Below are 21,729 nucleotides of genomic sequence, written 5' to 3' on the forward strand. Positions count from 1 at the left end.
TATGTTATCACAGAGGTGACAATTGCTTCCATCACTGACGGGCTCAGCCTTGGCCGGCGGTGGGTCTGTCTTGGAACTGGCTAGCATTGGCTCTGTCAGACACAGGGAAAGCTTCCAGCAGGTTCTCAAAGAAGCCACCCCTGCAGCCCCTGCTGCTACCAAAACCTGACCACGCAAACAAACTATTCCAAATTCTCTTTGGGAAACTTTCTCTGGCTGTGGTGACTGTTTTCTATTTTAGGTTGCCAACCGCTGTGGTGGTCACTAATAAGTACGAAGAAAATGTAAGCTCCAAATTTCTGTAGTCTTAGAAACAGATCATGCAGAAGCCCAAAGTAGTTTGTTATTAACAAAAGGCATTTCTTCTCATTCTTCTCAACAAATCATAGTAAGTTACACAATTTTGTTATGGTCTATTAGATTTAATCTTCCTAGATCAAATCCTTTTTCAAACTCATTTTAACCTAAGCCAAATTTTAATAAATCATAGATATTACGGATTGGCCATCACAGCTTGCAGGGGGTATTTTTCCATTTGTCCAGTTTGAATTGATTAACATGGTATTTTATCTATGATTTCCTTGCTGGCAGTAACTAATTGCCTATTAAAAATCTTTGAATGTATTAAAATGCAATAAAACACAATCCATTTGTGGCTCAATTAATATTTACAACTTGTAACTAGTAGCTTGGCAAAGTCATCAGCATCTGCAGCAGCATCTTGCAAATATTTGTAAAAAAATACCTTTTACTTTTGGCAGGAAGCCCCAAGTAAGCATAACCCAGACTGGAGTGGAAGAACAGCAGCTCACTGTACGTGAGTGCCTTGAAGTTGCTTTCATCTCACTAAGCTCTAAGTAACTACATCTAACAAAGAGCAGGAAGTGGATGCGTGTAAGCTCCATCCACAGGACAGTTCTTAGATGTCCACTTTACGATGAAGCAGGTTGCATCCCAGAAGTGTCTCTTCACTTGCAAGCCAGTGATTCTAGAAAACTAACTCAAGCTGCCATGGAAATGTCAGCGCTTGGTGAGGTGAACTTTACCTGTGATCAAGCTGTTCCATTGTGCTCCAAAATGAAAATGGAAATACTTAGGTTTTTCTCTTACTGGTTTTACCTTCTTCAGCTCACCTGTTCCTTAATCAAACTCAAGCTCTGTTGGGACATTCCCAGCACCCAGACACCACGATGATGTCCTCTGTCACTGTCCTGCTCAGCTGTGACAGGCATAGTCCCACTGAGACCTGATGAGGCATCAGCCTAGGCAGTAGCTCATGCTCAGAGTGGCTACAGATACCTGGGTCACAAAGTGTCATTCAAACCAACCACTCACCAGTATCCTCTTAAATCATTCTGTTGTTTTATAGAATCATAGATATGCTGAGTTGGAAGTGACTGATGAAGATAATAAAGTCCAACTCTTGGCCTTGCACAGGAGACCCCAAGAATCACACCCTGTGCCTGAGAGCATTGTCCAGACACTTCTGTGGCCGCTTCCCTGGGGAGCCTGTTCCAGTGTTCAACCACCCTCTGAAGTGAAAAACCTTTTCCTGTTATCCAACCTAAACCTCCCCTGACTCAGCTTCATGCTGTTTCCTCAAGTCACTGGTCACCACAGAGAAGAAAGAGATCAGTGCCTGCCCCTCCTCTTCCCCCATGAGGAAGCTGCAGACCACAGTCAGGTCTCCTTTCAGTCTTCTCTTCTCTGGGCTGAACAGAACAAGTGACTTCAGCCACTCCTCATAAGGTTTCCCCTCCAGAGCCTTCGCCATCCTCGTGGCCCTCCTCTGGACACTCTCTAAGAGCTCAATGTTTTCTTATCTTGTGGAGCCCAAGGCTGCCCCCGGCACTCGAGGTGAGGCCACCCCAGTGCAGAGCAGAGCGGGACAATCCCTTCCCTTGCCCAGCTGGCGATGCTGTGCCTGATGCACCCAGGACAAGGTTGAAACAGAAATGTACATTTTTAATTACATGTGTTTAGAATTTCTACTTACATTGTCTTTTTAGATTTTAGATCATATGTTTTTATAATTAATGTTTACATCATATTTTTTCAACACACAAACTCTGTGTCTAGCTAATCGAACTTGGATAGACACCCAAAATGAATGACCTTTGCAGGTGTAGCAGCTTTTACATTTTCAAAAAGACACTTCAGCACCAAATTTGAGATCTGTGTACTGAAATACAGCTGAAAGAAAAAAAATGAAAGCAAGATTCAAAATTAATTTCCTGTAAAGATATAATTTTAAATACATAATAAAAATAACCTCGGGGCAAATTCTGCCATTTCATATGCGAGCTAGGTCATATATAGCTCATTGCTCAAAATGTTGTTGGAAATAAGCACATCTTTTTTTAACTTAGTAGCTTAACTTTTTTTAACTTTTCCTACATAGGAAAGAACATGTCATCAAGTCCTTATTTTGGTTGACTTTGAAGACCAACCCAGACAACTTAATAATAAGCACACAAACTTTGCTACAGTAAAGTGAAAAGGGATATACAACCTAAATATTGGTGACACAGCTAACACTCAGCAACCATTCAGTGCAGCAACATTTACAGGTTCAGAAATAAGTGGTGGTGTTTCTTTCTGCCTGTTTTTCATTTTTCTGCCAGAAAAAAACCACAAGCTTGTCTGACCAGCTGGATGAGAGAGGCAAAACCAAGTGAAGTCAGGGAATAGAACAGCTGAATAGTGCCTCAGTTGCTGGATTCTACTTGCAAGGTGTCCTGGTCATCTAAACACATGACTAAAGTCAGATTTGATAAGTTTCATTTAATATTTGTGATACCTGCTAGGCTTATATCTGCCTCATCCCATTAATATAATACCAGACAAAACACAATTATTGTTGAAAATCAGTGGAAGATTATTTGAATAGGGAACTAAAGGGAGTTGCAATACTGGTATTAAAGCAAAGCAGTTGTTCAGTTGAAGTTACTGTTGCAAAAAGTAAATGCATCCTTTTGAGGAAAATACCTAGAGCCGCTCCTTAAATGGGACTTTTCTATATGTTTATCTCTTTTTCATCTTCATTTTCTGTGATCTTTTAACTATTTTTGTTACTGCTTTAAGATAAAACCTTTGTTGGCTAACCAAAATGCTTCTGCAAAAGCTCTACTGGAGTTCACTTTAAAATATCTCTTACTTTTCCTTTGGTGACCCTTAGCAATTCTGGCACACAACCCAGTCGGGCTAAATATAGTTTTCTGTCATTTTTTCTGTATTAGCCAAGACACAAAGAAGATAACAAATCAGCTGCTTAGTGCCATATTTACAATGCAGTTGAGGCATGGTCTCATGTTTCCCTGCCTATATTTCTGCAGAGTGAGAACACCTCACTACGGCCAATATGCTGCAAGCCACCTTCTAAACAAAGATTATTGGAAACCGCGCGGGACGGGGAGCCCGGATCCCCGGTGGGGGGAGCAAGAAAACAGAAGTCCAACCAATATGGTTGATAAACGAACTCCGTTTATTAGCAGTCTAAAGGCACTTATATAGTATACCAGCTTGTTAGCTCCTAAGTGGCTTAAAGCTTATCAAGACACATTTCTATTTCTACATAAGTGGACTACATTGGCAGTTTTCCACAGTCTTGTTATGATCAAAAGAATTTTGTGCTCACCCCCCTTGGTTCACTCCCGGATATCACACCTGCAAGTTCTTTACTCCCTGAATTTTCTCAGGCCGAAACTGTTTGCTTTCACACAGGGACTTTACCACGGAAAATGTCTCTCACACACACAAGCCCAAAAACCTCCAGCCCAATTGCTTGCACAGTTCTTTTATTGATCCCAATAATTCTATTCCCCAACAAAAGATGATTTCATGATTCATATGATTGCAGGAAAATACATTCATATACTAGCTATTTCCAAAATGGTTACTTGCAGGTAGTCCAGGAAAATACTTGAGCTACCAGAGAAAATCCTGTTTATGATGCTTTTGTAGATGCAGAATAAGAGACTAAGCTTGAGGAAACCTGATATACACACAAAAATTGCTCCCTCTTATGTTTCAGTTTGACTTTGTCGAGCTCCTTGATGGAAGACGTCTGCTGACACAGGAGGCAAGAAGCTTGGAAGGACCTCAGCGGCAGCACAGAGCTTTTGTGCCCTTGGCCAGCCACGAGACAGGATTTATCCAGTATTTAGATTCAGGAATATGGCATTTGGCCTTCTACAATGATGGCAAGGAATCGGAAGTGGTTTCTTTCCTTACTACTGCTATTGGTAAGGATTTCCTCTATTATTCCTAAACTCCTAAATATGCCTTGGGGACAGGTATTAACGCACATACTCGAATTGCACGATGGCTTTGTGTGGTTTTGGAGAGAATGCTTGAAGGGGATTGTATTTAGCAACGTGCTGAATACTATTAGACCCTAAATGTTGAGTAAGTATTTTTTAGGCCTTTTAAGTAACTATAACCGTAATGAGATTCTGCCCAGTGCCAAACATGGATTACAAGCTGGAAAATCCTTGCTGTATTTTCTTACTTTGATTTTCCTTTTATTTAGTTGGCTTTTGTTGGTTTTGTTTGATTTTTTGTTTGTTTGATTGGCTTATTTCTCTTTCTGGAGCAGAGGTGTAGGAATGATTGAAGAACAGACAGCAGTACCATGCCTCAGTTCTGTGTGACAGACATTCCTGCCATTGAACACCATCAAAATCACTCAAGCTGGAGTTCGGGCAGAATACTGGGGTTGAAACTCCAATAAAGAGCACTGTAAGACTTGGTAGTAGCAACCACAGCAACAGGAATCTCTGTTTCTCCTGGCTAACAGAATGAAGCTGAGATTGCTTAAGAAGAGCAAATTAACTTAATAGGTCTTTTGACTTCTCTGGCAGTAAAATGCCTTGTCAGTTCAGCTCACAGGTATGGATTTGTTGCTGTCCAGAGGAAAGAATGCTGCCAGTGGGTGCCTGATAACCCATTGAGTATTCTTCTTCCACCCTGTAAATATCAGAATCTGTTCCCGATTCAATAATACTTAATTTTAAATTTGATTGACCTGCTGAAACTGTTCATATACCTAAATTCATTTGGTTGTAATTTAAAGACTACTCCATAAAACTAGCACTCAGCATTCTTCTAGCCACAGTGTTTAATGGACTTCTTTTTTTTGCAGAAAAAAGCAGACTCATTCCAAAGCTGCCATTAATCCCTCTCCCAACAGAGGCATTGGTGTTGAGTCTCAGCTGTCTGCAATAGTTACCTAAGAGCTATGGGCTGTAATTTGTCTTGGCAGGTTAATTAAAAAGTTTAGGTCTTATTAAAGGAAAGTCATTAACATCCCAATATTCCATTTTAGCACTAAAGTTTATCTGATGCAGAAGTGGAAACTGCTGTAATACTCTGTAATAAATTCAAAACCTGGAAATGTGATGTTCTGTCTTGTTTGCAGCTGAGCAACACTAGAAGTAGTTGTATATTAACTTACGAAATTGAAGTCTTACTCTATAGAATGCAGATTTACTTCCATTTAGTTTACTTTAGTAATTTGATTTTTTGCTTACAATAACAACAGAAGCTTAAGATATTCTTCTGAAGGCAGCTTTTTTTCCTTGGCTAAGAATGTCTTCAGTCCAAAATTTCCCATCACAGGAAAAAAAGTCAGTAAGGCTCTAACAGCAGAAAACACATTTAGAGCACTGTCACTACTTGTTCTTGTTTTCAAAGTGATGCTTAAGTGTTATAGCCAGACTTTTCTCTTGGCCTCATTGCACTAATACAGGGAAAAACAAGAAGAAAGAAAATAAAAAGCATTCTTAATTTGCCTTTGAAATGCAGAGAAATGGTGTGGGTGAGAAGCATGTCAGACTGTCTTGAAGGCAATCTTGGTTTTTTTTGTTTGTGGTCTGCTGTACCTTCATGACTGCATGATAGGCAGAGCAGTCCACGATATGGAGCCCATGGTATGGCCAATATATCCCCTGCTGACCTTGAATCGTTCTGTGTTTCTGTGATTCAGAAACAAGGAAGTTTTCTTTTGCTACACAAGTGGGAATCACTTTATCCACTGGCAGCTGTATATCAACACAAAGCTGTAGTGTAAAAAAAAACCTGTTAAAGGACAAGCTGTGCGTTTTGAAACAGACTTAAGTAAAATGTTTAGGTAGGAAAATGTGGCTTCTTGGCTAGAATTTATCCAGAAAAGTGCAGCATTTGTATAAGTACCATAAAAACATTGTACTAGCCTTAACAAGTTGGTACCTTTCTTCTCAATCTAGATTTCAACAGCTTGTTAAAAAAAAAAAACAAAGTCAGGTGTTTTGTGTAACTCTAATGCTTCAGAACCTTTCTAGTGTATTCATGAAGTCCGGCAAGACATGGTTGCTAGATTGTAAGTATATAAATACTGTGGTGCTGTAGTGTTACTATTTTTTTTCACTGCCCAAGTAAAGAGGATAAAGCAACCTGACAGTGCTTATGAATCAGTGTGTAAAGTTGCAACACCAAAAGAATAAATCAAGTCACATGTGATGGAAGCCTTAGATCTGTCTGTGTGGGGTGAGGAACCTTCAAAGGAGTTGTGTTGACTGTCAGAGGCAAGCTGCCATTTAATTTGATTTCTGTGGCAAGAAATCTCCCTTTATTATTCCACTAACATAGGGCTTACAGTAAGAGTGAGTTTGAAAAGCATAGCTGTGGTGCAGGAAGAAGTAGGATCCAGTGATCTGAGAAGAGGACCAGCAGCCTGGAACTCCTGAATTCTGATTGATGTGCTAATTCTGCCCCAGCCTAGGCTCATTCTTCAGCTGCTCACCGTCTAAAACCGAGGGGAGTGACATTTCCCCAGAGATGCTGTGAGGGTGATAGAACTGCTGGGAAAATGAATGAAGCATTAATTAATAATCACAGATAGTAGTAGAAAGCACAAAATTGATAATGGTGATTGTAATGATAAGTTCATAAAGCCAAACTGTGCAGTCATTGCTTCAGGCAAACATCCCCTGCGAATGAGGACTCACGGAAATAAATGGCCATAGCTTTTACTTCAGCAATAAACATGTTGGATGGAAAGGGTGCTGATTTTCCAAGTCTTATCTGCTGTGTTTCAACAGACCGAGCTGTTCAGAGCCAGCAAATCATTGCCGGCTCTGTATGACAGTATCAACTGCAATTACTGTGCAGGGCTGGCCTGGAATGATTTGGCTTCCATTATTCTAGTGAAAGCTAGAGAAAAATGGAAAAAAGCATCTGTATTCCCAGTTTGATAACACACAGTTAATTTCATAAATTGTGAGGCTGTCCATCATACAGCTTTGGAATGCAATAAGGCTGTAACTAAATCCGCTCAGGAACATTAGCACAGATTTTGAGGGCAGGAGATGGCAACTTGGCCTGTTTTCTAAAACGATGTGGAATCATCATCACTGAAGGGTTAAGGTGGTGTCAAAATGTGTGCCTGTTAGATGGCACGGAATGTAAACCTGGGGAGAATACAGCCTTGTAATGCCTGTCAGAGCTTATACTTCTGAATAATACAGACAATTCAGGTGGAGGGAAGAATATTATTTTGGAAGAGTTTTCAGCTTTTAATAGTATTTTTATATCCTATTATTCTGAATTACAATTCATTACATTATAAAGGAATGGACAGTCAAGGTCTCTCAAAAATAAATTAACCTTATTGTAAATTACCTTGGTGGCACTTTGTGAAATTCCTAATAGAAACACTTCTTTGAGAAGCACCTTGTGGATTTACAATCTGCTACTATCAGCCTGATAGTGGTAATTTATTTAGAGCAATCTTGTCTAAGTGAAGCAAAATAGTAGGCTCAGGGATCAGATGGAATCAGCACATCTCAGACAGATTTTGGCCAAAAGTTTGCTCAGTAGAAGCAAGAAACATCTGAGAACCTGAAAAGGGCATCTATGGAGTCAAAGTGTCTTCCAGCAGCTGTTACTGCTGAGCTCAGGCGGGCTCAGCTGTGCAGGGACACTGAGAAATCAAAAAGAAGAGCAAAATCAGTTGTCTTTGAGAGGAGAGCATCGCTGTTTGCCAGCATGTCGCCCAGCAAGCAACAGGAAACACATGTAGAACACCCAGGATAGGATGCAAGGTTTTATCTTACTCCTATCTTCTGCATGACACAATGCTTAAGTTTAAGAAAAAGATCATTCCTTCTGCCCCCTCTACCATCCATTACCAGTAGGTAAAAATAACCTACTGTAGGTAGTTTCCTCCACTGAAGTGCAAGAGGAGCTCTGGTGTGATTTATAAGGGGCTGCCAGCACACACAGCACTTGGCAATATAAAACAAAAGGCACATGCCCTTCCTGCAATAGCCCAGAATGTAGCCCACCCCATGCAGTCCCTGGGACAGCACTTCACACCCAGGAATGATACCAGCAGAGGAACACTTCACAGTAGGACTGAGGTCACAGAGGAGCAATTGCAGGGCACAAGGACAAGCATCGGACTGGGAATCCTTGCGTGAGAGGTGACAAGAATGACTTCCTTAGCACTGTGTGAAAGTGCCTTCGTGTTTAGCTTGTTCTTAGCAAAGGGAAAAGGAAGAGTCTGAGTAGCTCAGATTTCTTTCCCTTGCTTTTGCTGCTTAAGTGTAAGCTAACCTAAACTCTAGCAATTTCCACTTCAGAAAGAATACAGAAGTGCGATCCACTTGGAGTCTCAAAACCATTCATGTTATTTACTCTTGTTTTGCTAATGGCTGGAAAAATCTAAATTGGTTTCATGTAAATATTGAGGAGTCAGGATACTGTGCAGAGTAACATGGGGTGTGATCTGTTCTGGCTTGCACTTCTCTTTTGGCTCCTTAATGCCTCAGTTAGAAGTCCCCCATGCCCTATTAGATCTTCAGAACTCTGAATGAGGAAAAGTGGTTCTAATGTCCCAGCTACCCTTTTCTGAACTTCTCCTTAGGCTAAAGAGGCTGAAAGTTCAGCAAATACTTTGCTGAATCAGATCTCCTTAGTTGTTAATGAGACTCCAGCTGCTCCATGGAAGTACTCAGTTCTCCCCTATTGAATGAGTGTGGTCATCTTAGCCCTTCTGTGTCAGAGGGGGACTTCCACCTTGTGGTAACCTTCTGCAGATAATTAGTTAGTAACCCATTCCTGCCCACACTCACAACTGTTTTTTTGCTCTGCACAGAAGAAGAAATACAGCAACATATGAGAACTGTGCCAGAAAGAAAAATCACTTAATTTTTGATGGATTTTCGATCTCTCTCCTACAAAATAACAGCAGAGCTTTTCATGCTCTGCAAATCGTTTTTGACTTTGGCTCTGTATACCCCTCTACAAGCAGACATCTGATGCTCTGTCAGATGGGCAATGCTTTTTTTGATTACTCTCTTGTTGCTGCCAACCCTTTTTTTGATGCTTTGTTTCCTGCTTTCAGCTCTTACCTAGCTTCTCTGAGTGTGGCAAAGCTCATAGGTCTCAGGTAGTATTTAGAAAAGATACAGTCACTCAATTCATGTCGAAAGCAAAAAATGCATTTATGAGTCACTGCCAGGCTGTGTTAGGTTTTTCTTTCCTTGTGTATTTGATCTCTTGAATGACATTGTGTTGACAGGTCTGCTTGACTGAAAATGCTTATCCTCAGAGCAGGTTCAGGTTATGCAAAGTACCTTCCACTAAACATCCAGCTGGCCACAGAGTGTGAGGTCCTCTGTGAGAATTGAGCTAGTCCATACAGAAGGATGGCAAGAAGACAGCAGATTGCCCTCTCCATCTCAGCCAAATCCAGCCCAGTCTGATAGGCACAGAGCACAGTATCACAAGGCGAGACAGAAGTGTGGGGTGAACTCCCTCTGCCTGAGCTTTGTGAGCAGCAAGAATTCCCCACTCCAAGCAGCTGTAGTAGTGTGCTTGGTGAGATTCCACTTTCATCCAGCCCATGTGTAAGTGTAGTCTGTTTTCTTTATAGGGCTTAATAAAAAGCAAACATGGGCTGAGCCTGGATCTGGAAATGGAAAGAGGGCTGTGCAGAGGTGAAACTTTCCACATTAGTTTGCACTCCTCATATCCAGAGTTTGTTTGCTATTCTCAGTAAAACAGCGATGATGGTTTTGGATGGATAGTGACACAACCCTTAAAACTAACACCTGGAAGTCAACAGCAGCTTTATCAGTGCTCCCTTAATCTTTCCACGTTCTTCCTCAAAACTGATGAACAGCCTCATTTCCCAGTGAAGTGAGCCAAGAGGGTGAGCATGTTCCAGTGTTGGAGCTGATCTCCATGTCTGCCTTTTCAGACAACTCCTAACAGATCAAACATTCCTCCTGGTTCTTAAATTCCTTTCAGCTTCAGTCAGTAATGTTTGTCCATGATCCTATGGTACACTGCTCCCTAAATGTTAACTGCAGCTTTTTGCCTGCTGCTGCTTAGACCTGCAGCACTTCGAAGAAGCAGGAAGTCAAACCAATTGTTTCAAATCTAGATGTTACTTGTAATGACCTTTTTTCTCTCTGCAAGTGTCTGAAACAATTCTTAGATAATAACCCTGCTTCCCAAGTCATAATGGCAGGCAAAATTATTATTTCAGGATTTTTCTATTGAAGACGTAAGGCATTTCTAATAAAGAGGAAATTAGGGACACATCTCAAAGATAATTAAATAATAAGAGGCCTGTAAAGGTCAAATGCTTTGCTGTGAAAACTTCCATGGCTGCTCTTTCTATACTGAGTGTATCTCTTCCTTGATGATCTATGAATAAAAGCTAGCAATAGAACATTAAAATATGTAAAGCTAGCTTAGTTTTAAAGCAGAGATGCAATAATTTATTTAATGTTAGATTTGAACTTTTTCTTTATTTTTTTATTTTGATTTCTGTATGTACACTCCTCTTTCAATAGGTTTTATGATAACAAGTGATTATTTGGGTGGGAAAAATAGAAAAATGGACAAAGACTTTCATTTATGTTCTATAAAAGAAATTAGGCCATGCTTCTAAAGACTGCTTGAATGCCAGTAAGTATTCATCTCAGTAGAAGTTAGACATCTGAATGTCTTTAATGTTCCAGATTTTGTCTGGTTTTAATCATGCTTTAAAGTGGTAGAAAAACGAAGGTAGATTTGTCTTTTTGAAAAGCTTTGCCTACATCTGTACTTACATGGACTGGTAGCATTGAACTTGCATGTCCGTGTGCCATGTTCGGGCAGGCAAGTTCTCTTGATCTGACAGAGCTTGTACAAAAGGTTTATTGATTGGAATAATTGCTTTAGTTTTAGGGTCATTATTTAATACCAAATTAAAGCCTTTCTCTTTCTTTCTTTTCTTTCTTTCTTTTCTTTCTTTCTTTTCTCTCTTTCTTTTCTTTCTTTTTTCTTTCTTGCTTGTTTTCTCTCCTTCTTTCTTTCCTTCTTTCTTTCATGTCTGCCCCTGTGTTTTTCTGTTCACTTTGTTTCAGAACAGCAGAATTCTGCCTTAATAACATGGCATGTAAGTGCTGTCTGAGGGGTTCTGGAGAAATGTGTAAAACGGTGCATATGGTTTTCGTTTTTACACTTTTGTATATAGCTCTTTCCACGCAGCCCAGACTGCGGGCTAATGTAAGCACAGCTTGTTTTATTCCTGTGTTGTATTACCGAGCTGCTAGAGCAGCTTTGTGCACACTTTTCTTTCCATGAATGCTCCCCTGCTACAGCACAGAAATGAGGTTGTGGGAGTTACTCGTCTGCTTTGGCAAACAAAAGGAGAACTCTTTCTGTACTAGAACAACAGAAGCTTTAAAGCCTCAATTTTCCAAAGGCTGTATTAACATGTACATACTTGCATGCAAGACCACAAAAGAACAGAAGCCAACAACATCAGCACCCCAGGAGTCACTGGACCAATCTTCATTTTGCACAGGGGCTGAGCAGATGAGGACATTGGTCTGTATGGTCACTCCTGGTATATGTTGACTTTTTAAATGATAACAGCTGGTCTGTGTATTAGATGTGTGACTGCTTTCTTTTGTTGAGTGCTACAGCAGTCTCAGAAAAAGTTTCATAGATTATCTTAAACTGATTTCTAGACAGCTTGCCAGAGCCTCTGAGAAGGAACAAGGTTTGACCCCGTTTGTGCAGCGAGTCTGCAAGAGGCAGAAGGAAGGGAGCCATATGTTCTGCTTTTTATTTGGCCCTGACAGAAGACCACCAAGAGTTCAATGGAGCTGCCTGAGCACAGGACTTTGGTGGCACCTGAGATTCTCCAGGGAACTGGGGGCATCTCTACAGGGGTCAAGGCTCACATAGAACCTAGAGGGGACTCGGGCTCTTCTGTAGCAGTGGCTGGGGACCAGGCATCCTGCTTGAGAGCACGTACCTAGCAACAGGCACTTACCTAACTGAACCTCAGATAGCAGTCATTCCAGCCAGTACATCCTTAGGTATCAGGCTGGATATATTATCTAAAGACTTGGTGTAAAATGAAATTTATTTTTTTTTATGTACCCAAAATTATAACCTTGCCAAGGTTTCATGGCACTTGTTTGACCAAATGAGATTACATTTGTAGTTCTCTAGGTGTGTATGCAAGAATGGTTTGCTTTTTCCCCCTGTAATACACCAACTTAAAACATCATTTAAAATGAAACTCAAGGCTAGCTTTAGCCTTGCCCTGAGCTATGGCAGCAGAAATTGTAATGTACTGAACATGAAGTAACTTCCCTCTTGCTAGTGCAGCTCCAGAAGTTGAACCCTGAAGGCTGAATAATTGTTGTTTCCTGTATTAGTTTGTAACAATTTATGAGAGTGGGAAGGAACAAAAAAAAATTCTTTGCAATCCCCTGGGCAAATAGGGGATATGAGAGTTTCATCTACTGGAGTGCAATTCAGGTTTAAAAATATTCCAACTGCAAAAAAAGGGAATCTAGGAAGAAAATAACTGTTCACAATGTATCTTTCTAGATTTCCACAGCCATGTCGTAGTTATGTTACAAGTATGGATTAAAGTCTTACTGTGCTTGGAAGCTGCATTGTAGAAGGAAGAAGAAGAAAGCTTCAGTCCACCAGCTACTCTTTGTTTAAAATCATCCAGTGAATTTTTTTTCCCAGCTAACTTCCAACCTGTGATCACATTTCAAGTGATTTGGAACAGAGGGGTGTTTTCAGATGGTCAGTGTATGATTCCTTAAGAACTGTGTTTCAAGACCCTTTCATGCTTTTAGCATTGCTCACATTGTAAGGAAAGAAAACAGTGTTCCCTGTTTAGCCCTATGAACAGCAGAAATACATTAGCAGGATTTCCTAAAAGTTGGTGAAGTCAAGGGAGATTTTACCATCAAGTTAAATGATCATATGCATAGACCAGTGCCCGAGTGCTTTTGAAATCCCATTACACTTTATGCTTTCAACCATCTGAGAGCTTCAGATTATAAGGCATTCTGCACTGGAAAGATTTCTTCTTAATAAGGAAGTGGTAAGAGAAAGGAATGAATCAGGGAGATAAAGCTCTCTCTCAAAGGGCAACCCAAATTCAGACCAAATGTGGCAAAGGTTTCTGAAATGATCAGGCTTGTTCTCTTCTTTATTTACTCCCCAAACTATTCCCATTTGGTCGCTCTTTAGAACAGAAGTTCAAAAATAGGACAGAAAAAAGCTGATTTTTTAGTATTTCCAGCTGGGCCTAAAGTCAAATGTGCTTGAAACAGTGTGAGAAAGTGATGTGATTGTGGTGAGAGCCATTTGAGTACCTGGATAGATGTCTCAAGCCAGGCCTAAAAGCAGAAGTACAGACAACTCAAGGGAAAATGTGCTCACATGATGTACTGTGAAATTTGGCAAAATCAGTGGCTTTTGACTTCAAGAAGCAACCCAGCTGCCTCTGAGCACCAAACCTTCTGTGTTTCACCATCACCTTGTAAAATGCTCCAGCCTATAGAGTCACTGATGGCAGGGGTGGGTGTTTGTTGTTGGTACCCTGATGGAGATGGGCATGTACCAGGCCTTGCAAATTGCCTTTTTTAAACATTCTTACAAAAAAAGAGGAGGGAGAATAACATGCATTTCAATATTGTGGTTACTGTCCTTCTCTCTCACTTTCCAGAGTCAGGAGCGATTTAAAGAGTTTTTTAAAGGACTGCCTGCCTGTTGCCCTTTTCCTAATTTAGCATCCTTATACCTGCATGTGAAGATTAGAGTTCCACTGGGATGTGAGAGCAAAACAGGGTTATATGCGTGGGTCCTTAATTAAAACAGACCTCCCAGCCTTAGGAAAAAGAAAAAAAAATCAAAATCTGGCACAACATCAAGTGGCATTAGCAGTATCAGCATCACACTAGGTGCCCTACAGAAGAGGAAGCTGTGAAAGAGCACTCAAAAATAATGACTGAGTTTCCATGATGCTGTCAAGACTTTCACATCCCAGGCTGCCAGGTGTGGATTACTTGAGCTAGAAGTATAAAAGCTGTATAAAACACAAATGAAGCAGAAAAATTGAAATCTCAGCAGGTGACGATGTAGTATAAGAAGGAATCAGTCCTTTAAAGCTTCGTCTGGGGAAGGAAGAGGAGGAGCAAGAGAATACTAGACCTAGCATTGCCACATTTCCTTTGTTTCCAGGGCATTTTCTTCCCCCTTACTTTTTTTTCCTTTTTTATTTGGCTCATACTGTCAAATCTGATGCTTGAAGACATCTGAAACCTGTTTTATCCCCTCTCACCTCCACGTCTGCCTTGGCATTGTTATCACAATTACAAGGGCAGGTGACAGTTCTCCAGGCTTACAATCCAACCTCTCCTGCGGTGAAATTCAATTGGGTAGCATCATTCCTTTGAAAAATAAACAAGACTGCAAGCTCTGCAACTGGGAAGTAAATTAAATGTGTTCACAGAGCTTCAGAATCCTCTTTGCCTTTCATGTTATACTGCCTGACTTCCTATTAAAATTATTGCTAACGTAGTCAAGGCAGTGACAAGGAGCATTTTTGAGAAAGAGAGATGTTATTGCAGTGAGCTTGTAGGTGTCAGTTTTATCCTGGACAAGCAGATCCAGGAAAAAGAATATGTGGCCTGTTTAGGTTGGTCTAGTACAGCAGCAAAGAGTTAGGTGAAATAATGTGGTGTCCCTTCACTCTCCCAGGCAATGTAATTCACTGTACTGTACTGGGCACTCGTCATGGCTCTCTGGCACTGATGTAGCTGACAGAGGATTTCAAGGTCAGATATGAGCCATGGAATCTACCTGCTTGCTGCCTTGCTCCCTGTGCCCTTCCTCCCTCCCAGCAAAACATTTTCTTTAGCCAGGAGAACATTACTAGGCAGAAAATAGGTCAGTGGACAGTTAGGAACAGTATATTTCTGTGTGACAATAAATATATGTATTTATTTGATACAGTAAACAATTCTGCTCTGATTATTTGGTTTACCTCCTTTTTTAATTTACTTGCTATTTTTGAATTAATGCATCTTTGTATAGAGAGTCAACATTTATAAGGAAAGGGTAAAACCTTTTATTATACCAATTAGTATGTATGCAGTATCTTTCTGGGGTGGTAGATGAGTAGCTGTGGCAATTTATTTTAGGCTAAGCAGCTACATATATCTTCTCACCAGCACCGAACAGAAGATGTTGAGGCCATTTCTTATGTAGCAGTGGAGTAGACTGCTAGCTGAAGGGGCCAGACAGGATACTTAAAAAAGCCTGCTCTTTTCTTTGCATCTCATTTCTAATACAGGATATTCTCATTGGTACAAATTTTTTATATTCCTTGAACCTTCATTCCAGAACTGAGATTAGCATTGATTCATTAAGGTCTAATTGTCCTACTGCAGTGCTGTTCCTACAGGTTTCTGACACCAAACACTGCTGTCTCCAGAGCAACTTTTTGAGGTTATCAAATGAAACAGTTGCATTTGAATTGATACTGCCACACCGAACTGAATGGCCTTTAATCAGTTCTTAGAAAGCGGTCCTGGTGCTTATTAACTCTCAAAAAGGTTCTGCCTTCAGTTGCCAGCTAGATAACTACTTTTTCTTTGCCAATAGATAGTTGCCTCTAAATGTCTAGGGAATGATGATGCTTGGTGGCAAGTGCAGGCTGTAAAATATTTATCTTTAACACACAATTGTGTTACTGCAGCCTCTAATAGGATTTGGTGTCAGGCAAACATCTGCCTTGGCCTCTGGCCCAAAGATGGGGAAACAAGCTATTAAGTTGAACGTTGCATAGTAAATAAATAAGGCAGACATACTGTTAAAGTAGCTGTACTGCTGACCAGCAAACATGGTGAGTGTATAAAAAAGAAGTCCATCAAGAGTCTAGCAATTTGTCTACCTTCTTAATATGTTTATTGTGTTGCATCTGGATAAAGGTAATTCACGTCGGTAATTGTGAGCCAGGCCGACAGATCATTATAGAGTTCACCACAGTAGAATTGGCTTTCATGGGGCTTTTTGTCAGCAGCAAAGTGGTCCCCTGAGCAGACCATTAGCCTGGGAGCTTTGTCGCTGTCACATGAGTCAGTTTATAATATGAAGCAAAGCTGTGCTGTATTTGTCCATGCCTCAGATTAACAACCTAAAAAAAAAGGGAATGGTAGCAATTAGCAATTCCATATTGAACTCAGTAATGTCCTTAAATGCAAGATAGTGTAGTGTGAAATCTTACTGTGGGTATGGGCTGGATCATGCCAGTTTATGGCTTCTCTCAGAGTAAAGGGTGATTACAGTGGGAAAACTAGCAATGGGATAAAGGTTTCAGCCAACTTTCCCTCAAATTCTACCAGCTGTGAGTTTACTTGTGCTGAAAAACACTCCCTGAAATAAATGGCAAAAGTAGCAAATCAGTGTTGTTTTGTGCAATATGTTGAATTACAGCTGCTGAGGATACTTAGGGAATTTTTTTTGTTTCTTTCTTTGCTTTGATAATTAAAGCTCATGAGCAGGAAGGACCTTAAAGAGTACTTCAGAAAAAGAGTTCTGTTCTTGGAGAAGCCTAGGATTTCGCACTTAATGAAGGTTTTCCATTTCTTATTTTTGTAAATCCAGAAACAGTTTTGTACATCCTCCTTTTCCTGGCTGAGTTAGGGTAGGGAGTACCTGTTCTGTCTGGCAGGGCATTTCTATACCATTCTCCAAAATGAGACAGTGTGGATCTGAAGACCAAGTGTCTCATTATGTCATTTAGACTTTGTCTCAGAGGAGATCTGGAGGTTTACAATATTTATTGAGGAAATAATGGAGAGGTGCAAAGATGCTCAGAGGGCTGGAGCACTTCTCCTATGGAGACAGGCTGAGGGAGTTGGAGTTACTCAGCCTGGAGAAGAGAAGGCTCCAAGGAACCCTTAGAGCACCTTCTAGTACTTAAAGGGACCACGAGACAGCTGGAGAGAGACTTTTTGCAAGGGCATGGGGTGATAGGACAAGGAGGAATGGCTTTAAACTGACAAGTGGGCAGCTTTAGATTAGATATTAGGAAGAAATTCCTCACTGTGTGGGTAATGAGGCACTGGGGCAGGTTGCCCAGAGAAACTGGCTGACCCATCCCTGGAGGTGTTCAAGGCCAGTTTGGATAGGGTGTGGAGAAACTTGGTCTAGTGGAAGGTGTCTTTGCTCATGGCAGGGGGATTGGAACCTAGTGGTCTTTAAGGTGTCTTCCAACCCAAACCATCCAGTGATTCTGCAATTCCGTAAATAGACTTGTTTTTTCAGTTGCTAATTAGATTGTGAAGCTGGCAGGACACTTAATTCTGTAGGCAAACTTGTGCATTCCCTCTTGGAAACTCCACCACCTCAAGTTTTGCCAGTCTGCCCCTGGTGTGAGTTGTTTGCTTTCAGAAGGTTCACTCCTGCTACCATTGTTGGTTGAAAGGTGGCATGGAAACTGTGTTTTCAGTGCTCTCTTTGGACACGATAGCAAAAAACAGATGAAGGCATCATGCATCATCCACTGTCTGGCCCTCCAGTTATTAATCTCTGCCCTTACCAGCTGGTGTCAGTCAGATCTCTTCGGGGATTTGGAAGCCAGAAGAAAACTGTGGGAATCAGACTGGAAACAGAGAACATATATATCTCTTTCTAAAAAAGAATTGTTCATGGTCTCACAGTGAACTTGAACAATTAAATAAAACAAAACAAAAACATTGTCGTGATTCTCTAAAGCAGTTCCCATGGTACTATTCATAAAACACCATATGGAATTTGTATCTATTGGAAAATACTCTTCTAATTATGTGAACAGCTTCCAGAATAAGCTGTATAATGGAGACTAGAAGCCAGCCGTAACTGCAGTGGCCTGTTTTCAGTTATTGGCTGATAGTTTGTCACCTCTGTAGCAAGGCTGACTGTGAGCATACTCAAAAAAGAGACAGCTGCTTTGTGCCACTGAGGGACTTCCTGAATGTTAAAGGTGTGTCTCCTCTATCATCTAAGCCCCATATGATAACAATTTGACTAAGCCCTAGCTTCTGAAAATGTCTGATTCTTCATTCTTTCTAGGGTTCTCCCATCACAACTCCCTAATTTCTGATGCCAAGTCACCCGCCTCCTCCTGTTTAGCGTGTAATGTAGGTGTTAGAGCAGTGTGCGTGGATGTGTGTGCATGTATACATGCCAGAAGGGCCAGAAAACTGACTCAGGTGCCCAACTGGCAGTCTGTAACCACTGAAACAAAATTCAGTGCAAGGATGGAAATAGAGGTTTTTATGAGGAGTATAATGCTAATATAATTGCTAATGCCTGCAATCTTCAAAGTAAAAAGAAATTCCGGTGATTGTGATTCTGCCTAAGAATATAAATAGGAGCATGCACAGTGTTGCACACACAGCTTGCAGACTTGCTGCTCACAAGCCTCAGTCTCAGCCTTGTTTGTGCTCATTAGCTCTGGAGTTCCTGAGGGGAAAAGGTGCATTCATTTAACACTTCCTTTATGGAAATACTTTGGAGTTGTTTGGGAGTAGCTTTGAGACAAAGATGCCCTGCATGAACCTTCATAGCTTTTCAGAATTGATTCTCAGTAGCGAAGAACTTTTGGAAGTGTGTGAAGACCTTAATTGCCCTGAATCACCAGGAAAGTTTGCATCCTTAACTGCTAAAAAACAGCAAGTGGCACAAGTCACAGGGGGAGTAGAGTTCCTTTTCACTTCATCTCATCTCCATCAGGCAGGTTATTCCCGGGCAAATAGAGGTAGTGTGAAATGAGAATACTTTAAAAATGTTACTTTGGGCAATATTAGAACAACAAGGTACATCAGAGAAAGCAATGAAATAGGATTAAAGGATTTTTAAGGGCCTACTCTATTATTAATAGTATAGGGTATTCAGGCCACAAGCAAGAGCTACTGAGGTGTCTCAGTGAGGAAGTCATCCACCTGTTTTTTAATTCCTTTTGAGTTAGCCACTGTATGGTATGAAACAGTTTGGCCACACTTGCAGAGAAGTGTCTGAGAAATCAAAGATTGAAGAGGTAGTGACAGATGAAGTGGTATATGTGCATATCACTGCAGTTTTACAAAGAAAAATGCCAGATCTGTATATGAACCAGAAAATAGATGTAAATTTTTCTTTTTCTTTAATACATCAGTGTCAGTCACTGTCAGCAGGGATCTGACCAGTTATAGGTGTCTGCACTGAACTAGTCAGAGGAAGAAAGGATGCACCACCACAGTAAAGGTTCTTACATGGATTCCCCCAGAGATTCTGGACAGGTTGGTTACCTAAGCACAGGTATGCTCCATTACTGAGGTCACTCTGAACTTCTAAATCCCTTTGTACATACTCATTATTGTGGACAGAGTAATTCAGTTTAACCTGCAGTGGACATTGAATTGGTGTACAGAGTTTTGCCTGTCTTGTCCTAGGATCATAGACACACCAGCTGAACACACTATAACTGCAAAATACTGTTTCCAGTAACAAAGATTACCATTTAGCTGATGTGGTGCATTGACACACTTTGGAACAGTTGCTGTGCTTGATATGTTACTTTTTAGACACTTTCTAGATATTTCTGTGGGCTTTTTTTACTATTTTGCTGAAATACTGTATTTCATAAACATACCAAGAAAGCGATATGGCTGTTTACTCCTTTTCAAGATCTCGGTTTAGTCCATTAAAGCAAAAACCTCGGAAAAAGCTTTTAAAAACAGTTTTTAGTATTATAAAGGTGTTGTCATAACACTGGGGGTCTGTCCTGCATCAAGCCCTGACATAGGTATTCCCCTTGACTTCAAAGGTCACACATGTGTTACATCTATGCAGTGTTGCTCCAGCTGGCAGCCCCTGACCCAGCGTGGCAGCGGGGTTGTGAGGTGTCATGGGACAACTGCACTGATGCTGAGTAGCATGGCCCTTCTCTTCCCAGTTTTCAGGCAGCAGAAAAAAAAAAAATACTCTAGTTTTTATCTGCTGCTTTCATTTTTTTGCCATCTTTTGAGCTTAACCACCTCATTGAAGGATCTGACAAGTGCCAGAACCAGCACAAGAAGAGGGCACTTAAAGTTGTTCTTAGGATGAGAAGATTAGAGGAAAAGGACTGACCCTTTCAGCAACAGGAGCTGTTAAATCTCCTTACCCCTCTCATTATCTTGTTTCACAGTACTCATACTCTGTATGTTCTTCGTGTGTGTAAGTATGTGCATAAATAACTTATTTTTCCTAAATTTCTGCATATATTTCTTGAAGAAAAATGTAAATATTGTAAAAAAAGCGTAGTGAAAAAAAGGCATAAAGTGAATTCATTTTTGTTTCCAGCAGTGACATTAACCCATGACAAAGTTCTGAAGATTGTATGCACATGGCCTACTACTAACTTTTCACTTACAGGATAGATTTGTGTTTATACATGCTATGAAGTGAGAGATGGTATTCCTAAATATCAGTATAAATGCACAAGGCCTGAGTTATTTCTTTATTCAAGGAAGCATGGATGCTCTCTGATTGGAATAAAGATGGCAGCTCAAGCCTAAAGGGTTGACTACATGCTGTGACTGCATTTCCATACACCATCAAGTGAATATCTGCTTAACCATTGAGTGTTAGAAAACTGACAGCACTTCCTTGTTCCTTCCTTGCTGCATGGAGCTGTCTGATTATGAGATGTCCGAAGCCAGGACTTTAAACATAAATGCTTTAAACTGGTTTTGTTATTTAAAATTGCTGTTGTCCTTTATGAATGATTAAATTACACCACATCCTTTAAAATGTCCTTCAGAAACCTCTGCTCTTTGGAGAACACCCATCCAGAAACAGGCTTCCTTTCATTTGTGATTAGTAACAAATCTGCACATCTCTGCTGCTGGTTGTCTTCAGTTGCACTGATTGAGAGTTTACAGATATCTTTGCTACCACAAGGTCTCGTGGAGTACGTCTGTGAAAATGCAGCCATTATTCAGAGGGCTGAGATTTTCACCCCACTCCATGTCTACCACCAGCGCCCCTTCTGTATATCCGAATCTAAATTTCATCTGATAGGCATCTCCCTCAGAGAAAATGTGAAATAGCATTGTAGAATGAACCATGGTGTTTATTACAACATCTTTCAAAGCCCCACTCACATTTACTCAGTCTTCACTCACAGTTTAGTGTAAGAAAATAAGATTATTTTCATTCTCTTTTTGACGTGCTTACCAGCTTGTGTTCTTTTATGAAAGACGTGGTTTTGCCCCAATATTCTGAACTCTTCTCAAAAGAGAAGTGCTAGCTAACATTTTGCTTACCTGTTAACTTTCCCTGAGAAATGAATAGCTGGTGTTTTTGCCAAAGTCAGAGAATTTAAGATGATAACTAGAAACAGAAGAAAATGTGAAATGGACACAT

The 21,729-nt window shown here is 40.6% G+C and overlaps 1 protein-coding gene across 6 annotated transcripts in view; it reads left to right on the forward strand.

Moving 5' to 3' along the window:
• The window catches only part of TENM4 (teneurin transmembrane protein 4), a 600,317-nt gene that overhangs the window by 422,024 nt on the left and 156,564 nt on the right, over window positions 1-21,729 (forward strand). For all 6 annotated transcript variants that reach the window (XM_069016277.1, XM_069016269.1, XM_069016304.1 and 3 more), the window contains one exon: window positions 4,034-4,244. In XM_069016277.1, coding sequence (XP_068872378.1) covers window positions 4,034-4,244 — 211 coding nt within the window. The remainder of the gene's footprint in view (window positions 1-4,033; window positions 4,245-21,729) is intronic.

Source organism: Aphelocoma coerulescens, chromosome 1 (genome assembly GCF_041296385.1).
Source record: "Aphelocoma coerulescens isolate FSJ_1873_10779 chromosome 1, UR_Acoe_1.0, whole genome shotgun sequence".
In the NCBI taxonomy this organism is placed as follows: Eukaryota; Metazoa; Chordata; class Aves; order Passeriformes; family Corvidae; genus Aphelocoma; species Aphelocoma coerulescens.